Raw genomic sequence first — 15397 nt, forward strand, 5'->3', positions numbered from 1 at the left:
AATTTGTCGCAAATAAGGCCATAAAAGTTTGGAGTGATATATTATTTCTAGCAAAAATATTATAATTTTGCTATATTTTGTAAACTTTATATCAAATTACTATAGTTGTTTTCATATAAGCATCACGTTAGCGAGGTAAATTGTTACCTGATTTATATAGTAATATATCTTAAAAATAAAGTCATTTTTGATAAAAAAAATGTGTATTGTTCGAAAGAAAGAATTATTCTAAAATAATAGTAAGTCGAACAATGAAAAGAGTGACTTTATAAACTGTTTGCTCTAATAGTGATTTATTAAAAAAATAATCATAAAACTATTTTAATTGATAGAAATTATACTAGTTTGATAATTAATTTGAAAACCATTGTAGAACGATAATAAGTTTTGGCATGAAAGTCTAGAAAATTGTCTATGTGTCATGAGGGAATTTTATTAATGTATTGGTCCATGGCACTTTGATCCATTATTCCTTATTATAGGCCTTTATAAACATTTTGGACTTTCTCAATCAAGGCCCATACTAGCCTTTGTTATAGTCTAAGAAAGATATTTGTGCACATATTTTATTTTGTTACATAAAAGTTTTTTTTTCTTAATAAATTGTAAGCTCATAAACTAATCATAAATTAGACAATGAGTTAACATATATAAGTTAGACAACTAAATGAGCTCTCTCGCAAAATTTGCTACAGTACACTAAATTCATGCACATATAATGCACTATTAAAAAATTTATTAAATATCAACCTTTATATCAATGAGAAAAATTGAACACATGATTTTTATTTTGAGCTAATAATATTCAACACTAGGCTAGAATGGTGATCTATGTATATATTCTTTTCATAATTCTTGATAAAAATCTAGTTAGGTTTAGACAAATATAGGGAGCAATCAAGAATTTCCCATAGGCTAAGCTTTTGTGTGTGTGTGTGTGTGTGTGTGTGTGGTAATAAAAAATCAAGGCAAAACTTCAATTGGAAAGCAACATTGAAAGAGAAGAGCATGTACTTTAAACCATTTCAAATCAACCAGTACTATCTGAATACTTAAACCTGGACAAACTCAGCAACTTTTGGGTGTTGTATCTTAGGGGGTTAGTTGGGAAGGAGTAATGAAAGTTACATGTTTCTAATTGCACTTAATTGATAGACAAGTCATTATCTAGTAGGAATTATATGAAAGATGGTATGAAAATGATAAGAGAAGCTATGGTGATTGGTGAATGGTTCTTCCAGTAGGTTTGGTAGGTTAAGAATAGAGGTTAATATTGATTCATATTAAAAGAGGAGCTGTTAAACTCAACTAAATTTTATCTACACTTCTGTGTGTTTGATTGCAGATCTTTTTAGTAGATAAGAAAGACAATTTTCTAATTAAACATCAAATATAGAGAAATTTTTAAAAGTGAATACATTCTTCTCTCACTTTATATCAATTAGACAACTCTTTATAAAAAGACATAGCTCTAGTAGTGTCAAAATAGAGAATACAATCTCAGATATAGAGAAAATTTTCATCATAGTCGGGTTAAAAAAGTTATAATCCTTACCTGTCCAAGCTACCTAATCTGCAACCTTATTATATGTTCTATATGCATGAAGAAAATTAAAAAGGTCAAAATTAGGTTTCAGTTTTCTGCACTAAAAGATAATGTCTAAAAAAATACTCTGCTAATCATAGCTTAGTGTATCTTTGAGAGCCATAAGATACTAAGATTGTAGGCCTTGTCCACATAAGTTTCACAACATCCATCCAAGAATATATTTTACCAACACTAGTTTAATAATATTGATTAGTTGATAAAACTAAAATAGTTGCATGGCGTTGTCCATGCTACACTATCAAGCACTCTCTGAAAAAAGTATAAAGAAAAGGTAAGAGTATATACACCTCACACTTCAAATCCCTTAAGGCAAATAAGTCTAAGTGTGTCATCAAATGCTCGTTAACGTATTAATTTACAGGCATCCGATGATTTTGATTGCGTATGACAAGAAAAAATATACAAGACAGGTGAGATTTAAACAGATGCGATCATCGGAGTTGTTGGATAAGCGAGTGTCCATTCGATGACATTAATATATAAAGTTAATTACGATCGAGCGACTGCTTCACTTTTTACTTAGACTCCCCTTATATTATGGTTAATTACAACATAAGAACTCATTAATCCCTTCATGTTTTGCATATCATTATTATGAGTTTATTTTGCCACCACCCATGAGGTTGACATGCAACACAGCTTTAATGGCTGCTGCATGCTTGCCTGCGACGGAACGTAGCGAGTTCCTACAGTCGAGTTTGCGTGGGATCCCTCCCGCGCACTCGCCACTGGTTGCCTCTCGGGGAGGTAGTCGGCAGCCGCTTTGACCCAACGCAGTCTTTAGTCGTCTGCTAAAGGACGATGCAGTCTTTGTTTGCTGATGTGGAGAGCTCCCATTAGCAGGAGACGCGCACCGTCAGCAACTTGGGTGGGCCACAGGAAGGCCTCAATTAATGCACGTAGCCCTCTGAGGGCATCTCTCTCACTCTCTCTCTCTCTCTCTCTAGTTTCTATCTCCACTGGTCAATCCATACATACATATTATATATATATGGAAGATATGGAAGTAAGTATGGAGGTATGTGGGTCACGGGTTGCTATTTTGACTGGGAAAATTTTCTTGTGGATGGATTTGGTTGAGCATTTAATGGGCACATCTGCCTATTTATTGAAGCAAATTTGCAAGTAGTTCTGGGGTTTCTTCTTCGTTCTTGGTATGTCTTCTTTAGTAGGTTCTTTTAAAGAGAGGGAATCCTAATATTAAGAGTACTTTTAGTCGTAGTTATCAGTTAAGAGGTTAGAGTTGCTGGATTAGATTGTTGATTTATTTAAAATTATTTAATTTTTTTAAATAATATATTTATAGTTTTAGATAATTTAAGGAGCCTAAAAATAGAGAAATTATACTTTTACCTTTGTTGCGGTTTCACTCAATTTTATAAAACTCTCGGTGTATTTTTAAATTATGCACTTAATCTTCCTATGGTCTTGAGTAAAGTATAATTATTATTATTTATTATTATATTCGGTCACACTAGATGTTGAATTTGAAGATTCATTTTAGAGATAAAGTTATAAAGAGTTTGATAAGTTTTACCATTTGTCTAAAATAATACTAATCAGATTTCAAATAATAATAAATATATTTATATATTATTTTGTTATCTAAAATCTTATTAATATTATTTTAAATGCATTTGAAATCATATCCAATCCTCTGTAACTTTCTTTAATTAGAATCTTCAAATTCAAAAAAAGATAATAATTATATTTTAGTCAATATCATATTAGGGTTAAGTATTTAAGTTAAAAATACGTGAAAGTTTTATAAAATTGAGCCGAACGATAAGGGGATAAAATACAATTAACCTTAAAAAAATATATAAAAGCAATATGAATTGGATTTCTTTCATTGTTTAGTCATTCTTTAATTAATAGTTAGGTTTAATACATCAAATCATATGATTTGCACAAAATCATATCTTAATTACACTTTTAATTTCTAGAAAGTATAATTCTTTTAATTTTATGTCTAAATTACTCTTAGGGTAAATAATAGAATAATTGAATATTAAGGCAACTAAGTAATCTGATTAAAAAAAAATAGCAACTCAATCGGTTCATAAAAAACCGTCTAAGTTGCACAATTCGTTGATTGAATTGTTAGGTTAGTCGATTCGGGTCAACTGCATTTTAGGTCCTATTAAGAAACCCGAATCAATTTGGTGGTCATTTCAATTCACTACTCTAGCCATCCACTCTTTTTTCGAAAGAAGGTCCGTGGATCGGTTTCATTGATTCAAAGAGGGAGTACAGATGGCTTCCAGTGCCTCACCCGTCCATAGGTCAAAGGACTTAGAGCGAATGACAAGTTGCGCCAGAAGATGGGCATGAAGGTTGTTTTGTCTGCTTGTGAACCCTAGTCTTATCCAAGGGTTTTTGGCAAGCAGACGCTTACAATCAAGGACAATGTGGTGGATTACCCAGTTAGGGTTGGCCACATGGTCATTGATCCATTTGACCGATGGTTGACTATCGCTAAAGAGCCATGTGTTGTCTCTTAGGGGGAGCATACGGAGAGTTCGGTCAGTCCAGCCAGAATAGCTCGAGCTTCTCCCCACAAAGGATTGGAGCAGTGATTAAGAAAAAACGATCTAGCATAGGGAGGTGAATGTGGATTGAGAGGGATGAAGATTCCTAAACCTTCACAGAGCGAGCTTTGCCAAGCTACGTCAACCCAGCCGACACAGTTAACTAGTCTGATAAGTATACTTTTAAGTTAGAACAGTGCTTTGCTCCTACCTTACGGCATGCATGGCAACATGATAAATGAAAATTAGGATAGGGATAAAATAATTGAACTTAATTCATCATAATTTACATAATATATAAGTAGCATCACAAATGAATATTTCATATCAAAATATTTGATACTAATTTCAGGGATAAAAAGAGGTTTATCCCAAATAAACTCCCTATCGCACTTTGTTAAGCGAGGCTTTAATGAGTTTAAATATTATTAATGATAGTAGGATTAACAGTATTTTACCTTTACAGGATTTTAGACAACGATCACCTTAACCCTTGAACTTTATTTTGTATTATTAGGATCCCCTAAACTTTTGACTAAACTATAACGACAAATATCATTAATTAAAATAATAAAATAAATTAAATAACATGTTTCTATTATATATACATATATAGAGAGAGAAAAAAATTTAGAATGATTTAGTAAACAAAAAGAAATTTGAGAGTGGTAAAATAATTTTGTTCAAACAAAATATTTTTCTAAGATTAAAAAAAAAGCCAAAGATACTGTAACTTGGAATAGCAAATAAGAGGTATAATGAAACAAAACAAAGTTCAAGGTAACTTATATTTAAAAATAAATAAATAGAAGAAGACGGAAAGAAGTGAAAATTTTGGATATGATTCCTCTCCAAATTGGAAGAGAAAAGAGATACAATTAACATAATCCTCTGCCCAAGAACAGGGGACTTTATTATGGAATCATCTAAACTTGGGATTAAGCCATAGACAGTAAAACTCTCATCAATTCTTTTAGAATCTTCTCGTACTTTTAACTGTACTTGGTCAATCCCAAATTAATGGGAAAAAGGTTTGGATGATGATGATGCTTGCTCTCTCTCTAGGAAGTATTGCAACATGATGGAAACCATAGGAAAAATAAAATAAAATAATTCAACTAAGAGATAGCAATGGGTGGTAACTATTGGTGGTCTCAGGAAGAGAAGAATAATTATTTGATTATTAAGTATAGGAAGTAGCAGTTAGTTTTGTCTCTCCATTAGACTTGCTATTAACGAACAATAACAAGGAATAATTTTTCTTTATAGTAAATTAAAATCCCACTTGTGAACTAAGGTTGGTCACCAACCAGATTCTCTGCATCCACTTCCTCTCTCATACACTTAGAAATCACCTTAGCTTCTAATATTCTACCTTATTCCGCACCATCACGATTGTCGAATGGATGTATAAAATTAACGTATTGGCATATGAAAGCAGATTCTTCACCGTCGATCTATCTGTTCATGATAATCAAATGTATGACTCGCATGATTAGAGCATACAACGGTACTACACATTTGATGACATGTTGCAAACTAACCTCAATTGTAACCACTAGATGCAGTAGATCATCTTTGAAGAAGGGGTTGAGCTGATAAGAATAGAGAATTTTAATCAAATCTCTTTTGTCCATTGGAAGACAAACGCGTAAAAGTAGAGTTTTTTTTTTTTTTTTTTAAAAAAGTTGAAGTGATTAACTACCGAGTATCAAAATCCGGTTCTATCAACCTGTGCGACCACTAGCCACTCGCACCAACTCGGTCAAATGGCCCAAGTGGGATCGAGTCAATGGGGACTTTCCATTTCTTCCCACGCCCCTCTCTCTCTCTCTCTCTCTCTCTCTCTCTCTCTCTCTCTCTCTCTCTCCTCTACTCCTCCCATTTAAGCTCCCCACATAGTGGAGAAGAACACCTCCCCCATCTCTCTGTCTCTGTCTCTGTATCTCTCTCTCTCTCTATTGTCATCTCTCTTTCTCTCTGTGTGTCTCACCATGGGAAGGTCTCCTTGCTGCGAGAAAGCCCACACCAACAAAGGGGCTTGGACGAAGGAGGAAGACCAGCGCCTCATCTCCTACATCCAAGCCCACGGCGAAGGCTGTTGGCGATCCCTCCCCAAAGCCGCAGGTGGGTCTCGACTCTCACCTCGAACTTTCGTCGAGCATCTTCCGTGCTGATTACTTAACCTTGTTTCTTTGTTTTTGTTGTTGTTTTTTTTTTCTTCTTTTAATCCCCTTAGGCCTTCTTCGCTGCGGGAAGAGCTGCCGGCTCCGATGGATAAACTACCTGCGGCCCGACCTCAAGCGCGGTAACTTCACCGACGAGGAGGACGAGCTCATCATCAAGCTCCATAGCATGCTCGGAAACAAGTAATCATTGATCATTCATATATCATCACATCATTTGACATTACTTGATTGATGTCAGTTAGTACAGCCGGTTGTTAAAATTATTTCTTTTCCATATAGATTCTAAAACAACTTGTCCATTTGTTTTGGTGGCAGATGGTCTCTCATAGCCGGGCGTCTCCCCGGCCGGACGGACAACGAGATCAAGAACTATTGGAACACCCACATCAAGCGGAAGCTCATCGGCCGAGGGGTCGATCCCCAGACCCACCGCCCGATAAACGGCGGCCCGCAATTCACCACCTCAATCACTTCGACAACGCAAGATATAGCCCTAAAGCCGTCGGTCAAGGAGCGCTGCCCCGACCTCAACCTCGACCTCTCAATAAGCCTCCCGTGCTCTTCTCCGAAGACCTCGGCGTCGTCGTCGGAGGTCCTAACACCACCACCACCACCACCACCACCTGGAGAGGCCACCACACCAACTTCATCACCAGCTTATACTACTACTACTACTACTACTACTACTACTACTACTACTAAATCAATCTGCTTGTGTTACCATCTTGGTTTCCAGAAGCCATGTACATGCCAAACTAGTGTCATCTCACATGATTTGAGATACTTGAGACCCTTGAAAAAAGGGCAGGGCATAGATTAGAATGTATCCATCCCCTTGTTATTGATCAACCTATTATTCTTTCTTTCTTTCTTTTTTTTAAAGATTTAATGTGTTACAAAACCAATCAATTGAAATATTGCTTGTGGATAAATTAACTAATGGGTTGGTGTGAAAAGAAGGGATAGGGGTGTTTGAGCATCTGATTCCTAGTGTTGGATAGTAAGGACAGAGAGAGCATGTGAGGTGTTCTTTGTTAGGTAACAAATTAATCCCCTCCCCAACTAAAAGAAGAACTAAAAAGAAAAGGGGGAGATAAAAGGAGAGGGAGGAGAGGAGTTTTGGTTAGTTAAGTGGGGGGGGGAGAAGAAGGTCAGAGTATGGTTCAGGTGGAGTGTGGAGGTTGGTGGGTTGGTGTTGGTGCTGCTACACAAATTGCCTTTATAGATTCGATAAGTGCAGTTTTTGTTATTCCTCACTATTTTTGAAGACTTTTTGGTGAAAGAGAGGGGGGGAGGGTCAATGTGATGAGCAGAAAAAATGACTGGTGTTGTTGCATGGATGTGAAGATCTCATTAACCTGGACTATAGTTTCACTTTTCCATAGGAGAAAAAAAGAAGAAGAAAAAGAGGATACAATTATACAGATGAACTTTAGAAGAGAATCATACAATGGAATATATTCAGTCAAGATGCTTAGAATTTTGTAGGATTAGCCATTTGGTTCGCGCAATAATGCTTAAGCGAGAATAAGGAACCTGGGCAAAGAAGCTCTGAATCTATCGCCTTTCGGTCGCAGACATTTAGGATGCTCAGCAGTATATTTGAACCAAAAATTTTGAATTCTTCTTGTCAGAAATGACCTTGGGAGAGAAAAGTATAAGATACCTGAATTGCCAACATAGGCACATAGAGAAGATAAGATAACAGATAACTACTAAACTACTAATGCAATAAATACATAAGAATTGCAATATTCAAATAATTTAATATTGTCTTCCATAGAAGTTTCTATTATCTTATGGTCGTATCATTGTTTAAGAAGGCAGGGAAGGTAATGTTTGACTTTGCATTGAGACATGACAGTGCTAATATGATGTCAAATTGTAGATAACAAGGTTCCTGCAGCTGACCTACTAGAATCTAATAGAGTGCTTTATTACAAGTTTTCTAACAATTTGATTTGCTGCATGAGCTATGCCTGTAGAAGTTGCTTGTAACACCTTCCAAGACTTTAAAAACTTCTTTGCAATTTTAATGATTTGACACCTCTCTTCCTCAGGAGATCGTCAAAACGATGTGAAAAGCAACTTAGTTTATTCACCAGATGTACAAAGATTAGTTGTAGATACCCAATAAACAATATTTTCCAAGCTTTGATGCCTAGATTTTATATGGCAGGCAGCATCCAACTATTCATGGCTCTTTGGCCTTATCCCCACCAATCATTCAAGATGGGGGTCCAATTAAAGCACTAGTTATCCAACCACTTAGGCAGATATTGCCATATTTCTGATTGAAAATATTTGGAAAGGCAACATGAGGGGATGGTAGTTGGAGGTTGGTAGCCTGATAGCATCACTCAACACAACCACCAATGCCTCTTTCTTGTTCCTATTCCCCACCTTTGAATGTCGACTCAATGGATTTGGAATATAAAATAGCAAGATTTATCTTATTAGATTCCAGGGGATCACCTTGTACACACATACATATACATGCCTGCCTATCCTAAGATAAGGTTTGTTAAGTTAAGGCCAGAGACTATCACTATCACTATCAAAATGTCACCAAAGATAAAATTACAGAAATGAATAGAAGGTGTGGCAACTAAGGTGATATTATTATCTTAACCAATATTTATTGAGTTTGTAGTGCAAGGCCGTTTTGTTTATTTTAGAGGTGTGATGATACTATACATAGTTTGCTTGGCTATCTTCTCATACCTACCAGTTTGTCCTAAATTGTATGCTGGACATTGATATTATATGTCATCTTCTTCTTCTATATCTTTTTGCCAACAAGTGACCCATTTGAGAGGTTGGCTTTCCTTGTCAACTAGGCTAACTGAATAATTAGGTATGGCAGGAATTGATTGTAAAATTAGGTCCATCAGATAAGCTACCTTCCATTCGTTTGAAGTTTCTACATAGATGTGCCACTAGTTCATTCTTCTTTAGGAAAAAAAAAATTGAGGTGAATGAAAATAACTAATGGAAAGAGAGAATATGGCAATCAAACAGTAAAATCTAGCCTTCATTATATTTCATCACTAAAGAAATCCAAAAGAGGATTTATAAATGCAATAACCTGAAGTTTATTTTCTTTAAAAAAAGACTTGTGGTGCATGGATCGATTGAGAGAAAAAGACTCAAGCATTATCTCGAGAATGACTTCTAATTAATATGAATCCACATGCGTAGATCTAAAATGTGAATTATGATACTTATTTGAGATTAAGAAGTTTCGTATAATGAAATTAGGCATGTTATCATTTTGTTACTCCCACTATTATTTGTGCTGTGTTATTCATGTTATGACCACAATGGGTATTATTTGTGTATTTTTAATTGTTAAGCTTTGAGTTTTTAAAATCATACTTTATGGATTATGATTTTTCATTCATTTAGGTAGATTCATCCAACGAGCTAAAGTTGTTAGCTCAAAAACTCTCTTAGCATTTCAAATGTTGATAGACACGGTGAATGAATGCAGTGCACTAAAATTCGTTTACCTCCATTTAGAACTTTGGTTACCTTTAGTTGCATTAGTTGTTTTAGTATTACTTTGGAAGATATTGATTGTCTATCTTTGGTAGTGTCAAATGAAGATATCATAGATGAGAAATATGATCAAATAAACCAACATAAAGCGGTAAAAAAAATAGTCTAGAGCCTTAATAGTTTTTTGTTACTATCTAGTAACTGCGCATCATTTACTATTAACTAATGCACAGTGAGTGGAAAAGGAGCTAAAAAGCCATAACAGATGGACATATTAAAATAGATCAACAGTGTAATAATCCTAAAGCCACTAGATTTGATGTCTTCTCTGTCATTTTGGACCACCTTGAGTAATCTTAATGTTTGATGCATTTGGTCCATCTTACACAACATAACAGAGTGCGTCAGGGCCAGAGAAATCTGGTTCCTCCAAATATTTAGCTGTTAAAATCCATTCAAAACCATAGACAAAGAAGGTTGGATTGGTAGGTGCTACCAAAACTTCAAAGTAAATTGAGTGAAGAAAGCTTTAACATCCAAAGCCACAGTTGAACAACAGTATTTGCCAGTGCTATTCAATTATTTGGAAACAGTAGTAGCATTACACAGTGCTCAATACATCATCTGATAAGGATGGCTGCTTGCTTGGCTAAATTTTGCTGATGCTGTTGCTGTGCCCATTTAAACCACACTAGAATATGTCAATCTTCTGTCTTGCAAGATATTGTTACTAGAAATCGACGAAACTGCCTACTCTCTTGACCTTTGACCTGCGAAAATGGAGGCTTCCTATATAACTAGACAATTTACCTTTTAGTCAAGAAAGATAACAAAAGAAAGAAACATTTCAATCATCATGAGTTTCTGTTGGCATTCCTTCTCTGTTTTCCTACGTATGTGCATTTGTGCAAAAGTTATTATGACATAAGTTGTATAAAAAGAAAAACCACTTACCAACTGCAAACCGAATTTACTGCGACCTGAATCTTCTAATCTGATATTGGATTTTACCAAGCAAGTCTTGATCGAATGTTTAATGGCAGTCAGGAATAAAACATTAGGCTATAATCCCCTACTAGGCCACCATTTTATCTTTTTTTTCGGAAGAGAGTACGATTACTAAATTCAAGATTAAAGAGATGGTTTACATAGATGCTATAGTAGAATGTACCTACTATGTTGTCAACATTAATGTTTCAGGGCACTTGATGCAGTCCTGTACAGCTACAGATGTTTGGTAATGGTAACCCAAGAGCTAGTTGACATCTGGAACGCGGAAATATTCTCTCACCTTGGTGGACCTGCTCTATGCCACAAGTTCTGAGTTGACGTTAAAGCCTGGGTCTATGATTTGCTTGTGGAAAAAAAGAGTGCACCTTGATTCACTGCACTGGCACTGTCAAAAAACTATCAGGATCTGACAGATTTCTGGTCAACTTCTGGATGATTACTAAATCATTAATTCAGTGATCCACTTCAGCTCTCCATTCGTTGACATTGATCATTCAAGTTATTTTAGTTTTGCTCATCATTGCCAAATGGAATCAGTCATATTGTTTTTTAGCCGCCATGCATTATTCCTGCTATGTTCTTCATAGTCCTTAGTATACAAGAGTAAGCAGAAAGAGTCATTATCTGAGTGAAAAATAATCTAGGAAAAAAGAAAAAGATAAAGGAAGTCCACTCAACCTGAAGTCAGTTAATATGGAGTACTTAGCATCTAGTTGAAACTCTTGCAAACAAGATGTGCTTTTTGTAGATATTGAAACCCTAGAGTACAATTTAACTTAGAAATGGCATATTTCTATAATTATTGAATCTAAATGAGGGCGGGTTTGCAGAATACCTAATGTATAATGGCTGAAACTCTGGTTTGTAAAATATTCTTCAAAAAATGCTTCAAGTTTTTATTATCCCCCCTTGCTTCTCTTGAGCCAAAGACTTAAAACTTAATATGAATGGTTAACTACAACTATAGGACAACATTGTGCACATATTCTGTTTTATTGTGACAAATAAATGAAACAAATATAACAAGTAAGTCCTAACTAGAGCTAAACATCAATAGCCATTCTATTAGAGCTGAAAAGAGGTTAAAACTAAACATGAGAAGCATCACCATTCTTCATAATCTGCAGAGAAAATCTTATATTAAGAATCTGTTTTCTTTACCATATCGTAACTAAGATACCACAAAGCTTAAAAGTTACCTCCCATGGTTTGTGCTCGTGCAGGCTCTCTCTCTGTTTCCAGTATTTCCTTTAGCATCTCACCTTCCTAGAGCTCATCCTATGCTGCTCCATTATCTATGCCATTCTTGATATGGGTGCCATCTTTGGCTTCTATCAGTTCAGGACTGCTTGATGCTAACATAGCAGTCAATTTAGAGGTGGAGAAGGATTTGAAAGCCCTTGTTAAGAAGTGGCGGTTGCTTTCTTTCCGATTCCTTTTATAAGGTGGTGATACTGCAACCTATCAGATGGTTGACATCATTCATAGCAGAAGCATTACGCAAGAAATTGAACCACTTTCTTCTTAAGAGAAATTTCTCATAAGCCCATTGATGAGTATCTCCAATGAAATGAACAGAAGGTAAGTTGGATCATACATTTCAGTTAACAAACTAGGCTGAATATTTCTTTTTGTAAAACTAATTGCTATTTCAGTTGTTACTTGTTAGGAATATCTGCTGTAAGTACTCCCCTCGAGGTGCAAGTGGTGTCCAAAAAATGGCAACCAAAACAGCTACAAGTTCTTTGATAATGCCGTGACTTCAATTTCACGAGCCAGATTCCAATAAAAAAAAAAAAATCACAGCAGCCAATATTGTAGTCAATTCTACTGCATAAAAGTGGAACATGAAACTAAGAAGCCAGAATAGCTTAAGTGCAGAAAGAATTTTCTTAGGCATAAATTCTGGATCAGTTCAGCTAGTTTATGATAAAATTCGACAATTAAAAAACTTCTTCGAGGGAATCAACCACAATGCATCAGTATGTTGCTTGACATTACCATGTCTTCCTCAATAGTATTCTACACTAATCCTCTACCCGATGAAATCTTAAGCTCCCGTTGACATTGTCTCTTACCTTGCTTGGTTCAACTAAGGTGATCAGAACTATGGAATATGAACAGACCTCTCAACGATAGAGTTCATAGATGCCAATTGATACTCATAATGAACAAATAAATTTCTTACTATTTCGGATTGCAACTTCTAAGGACATGAACGGACCTTATTTTTCTTTTCTCTTTTTTTTTTCATTAAAAAAAAATCTCAACAAAACGAGTCATGATCCTATGAACACCAAAGATTCGTAAATCAACATCAAAAGAATTCGAACTAGAACTTATTGCCAGGAATCAAACGATTACCAGAAAGATCCTATGCCTCCAGAATCCAAGCTATTCCAAAAGTTCCTACTCGCCGTGATACCGACGAGAACAAATGGAGCAAAGAACGAAAAACCTCGAGGTTACGAAGGTAATAAAGAACTTAACTGGGTTCGACGGTCGTGATTTCATCTTATCACCATCACGACAAGTCGGCGAGCCACGGGGTCTCGTCGCCGACATCCCTCCCCACCGAGCGGGACCCATCTGATTGATTCTGAAGTCGTTGACATCATAATTAATAGATTCACAAAGTCAACCGTCACCCTATACGTAGAACTTATCTTCATTATGGATACTTCGTCCTTTACCAATCGAATTTCTTGGATCTTGAACCGAATTTAACTACGAAGGAGGATTTTAAGAATTTCGCATTATTATATTAATGTGTTCATCCAAAGTTTCAAAATTAAAAAATTAAATTAAAAATTTTAAGTCATATCAGAGTGCTAAAATACATCAGGCCCAATTAGCATAGAACTGTAGGTAGTGTAACCCATGTAACCGCCAATTAAATTAAGTAATAATTTTACTTAGATCTCCTAAATTATTATTCTATTTTCTAAAAAATTCTATTACCTATATACGCCTTCTAAACTAAAACAATAATATCTATCTAATCTTGGATTGCAGTGTGCTAAAATACATTCGGCCCAATTAGCCCATGTAATCGCTAATTAAATATCCGGTAAGATAACAATTAAAAAGTTAAGCTTTTGGCTAGCGCCATCACTTGTAGAATAAGGGTGAAATAAGCCTAAATTTTAATACCAGAACAAGATCGCTAAAACTAGTATAAGCTATTCTAATATTTAGTTCAATACTAATATTTGGTTATAAAAATAAATTTCTTTTATGAGGTTAGTAGTCTCCATAGACATTAGCAATTATATCTGGTTAATTTAACTTTATTTGTGAAGCTACAATAAATTTTTAACTCATAGACTAATAAGCTAGACTTACTGAGAAACCTTGCATAACAAACTTAAACCACGATGCCCATGTCTAACTTCTACTATAAAACTATCCTTATTCTTATGATAGAATTTGAATTTAGTTTAAACACTTTGCCTCGTAAACTATGATTCAGGTTTTACTTATACCTTCTAAAGAAAGTAAAAACAAAACATTGAATTTACTATCCGGCCAAAGAGTTAAATCGTGCCAAGTTGAAATGAGTCAAGTTAGCTACTTAGGTTTATCTTATTATTTTAAATTTTAAATAAATTAGATAATCTGGATTCGATCCGCTAGAAATTTTTTACTCTAATAAATAAAAGTAGACATGTGTTGATACTCATTGAATATGAGTTTAGCGAAGTATTTCTTATCGTCTTTATATTTTTTTCTTAGTCATTAGATTATCTTTATTTTTCTAGGAGTATATCATAGTCATAAAAGCATGATGTTCCAAACCTTAGCCACCTTCCTCCACCAGCAGCTAAGTCTTTAGATTGTCTTTATCTTTCTAGGAGTAGATCATAACCGTAGAAGCATCTTGATGTTCCAAATCCTAGCCACCTTCTTCCACCAGCAACCACCCTATCTAACGGGGCCATCCACCATTACCCTTGGTCGTCTGCCACTCCTCGACGATCGCCGCAACATCGATTATTTACCGTTTTACCTTATTTGATCTTGCTCCTCTATTTTAACCATAATTTTCTATCCGAATTTCTGATTGACTTCATTCGAAATCCATTAGATCCGAGACTTCGAAATTACTATCCTTCAAAATCTCTGGATCATCATACAAACAGAACATTCCAAATCTAATTCATAACATTCCAATTCCATCATGATATCATTTCCAATTTCTCTCCATCTCTCAATCTCTATCAAACTCCATCCCTTCTCTTACAATCGAAAATGTGCATAAGGATACATATAATTTAATAAAATTATCTTTTCTTCAACGGATCTTAGTGTCATACTTTTTTAGAGAGCTAACATCAATATAAATTATATACTAGTATAAAGAATAATAATTATATTTAATATGATATAAAATTGATATTAAAATAATAAAATTTTTTTTTGCTTATTATGAATCAGTGACATTTAAACAAAAGGACAAAAAAAATTCTTAATTGGATGGAAAGTAGTAATACTAATTATGTGTTATGTAATTTATGGATAAAATAATAGTTTTAAATTATTATTAAATAAAATTT

The 15397-nt window shown here is 34.8% G+C and overlaps 1 protein-coding gene and 1 long non-coding RNA gene across 4 annotated transcripts; one reads left to right on the top strand and one right to left on the bottom strand.

The window, feature by feature from the left end:
• Window positions 1-5882: 5882 nt before the first annotated feature.
• On the top strand, window positions 5883-7196 carry LOC140791785 (myb-related protein 308-like). The gene is made up of 3 exons (XM_073142436.1): window positions 5883-6267; window positions 6380-6509; window positions 6645-7196. The coding sequence occupies exons 1-3, from the start codon at window positions 6135-6137 to the stop codon at window positions 7147-7149; spliced, it is 768 nt and encodes a 255-aa protein (XP_072998537.1). The 5' UTR covers window positions 5883-6134; the 3' UTR covers window positions 7150-7196.
• Window positions 7197-10378: 3182 nt separating this feature from the next.
• On the bottom strand, window positions 10379-12321 carry LOC140792687 (uncharacterized). Of its 3 annotated transcripts, none has more exons than XR_012109791.1 (3): window positions 12041-12321; window positions 11002-11226; window positions 10379-10600 (listed from the first exon to the last, which is right to left on the bottom strand). It is a non-coding gene; the product is annotated as an uncharacterized lncRNA (long non-coding RNA). The 3 variants fall into 3 exon arrangements; XR_012109792.1 differs by having other exon boundaries at window positions 11006-11430; XR_012109790.1 differs by having other exon boundaries at window positions 11002-11430.
• Window positions 12322-15397: the final 3076 nt, after the last annotated feature.

Source organism: Typha latifolia, chromosome 7 (genome assembly GCF_019914945.1).
Source record: "Typha latifolia isolate L0001 chromosome 7, TyphaL0001v2, whole genome shotgun sequence".
NCBI classification, from domain to species: Eukaryota; Viridiplantae; Streptophyta; class Magnoliopsida; order Poales; family Typhaceae; genus Typha; species Typha latifolia.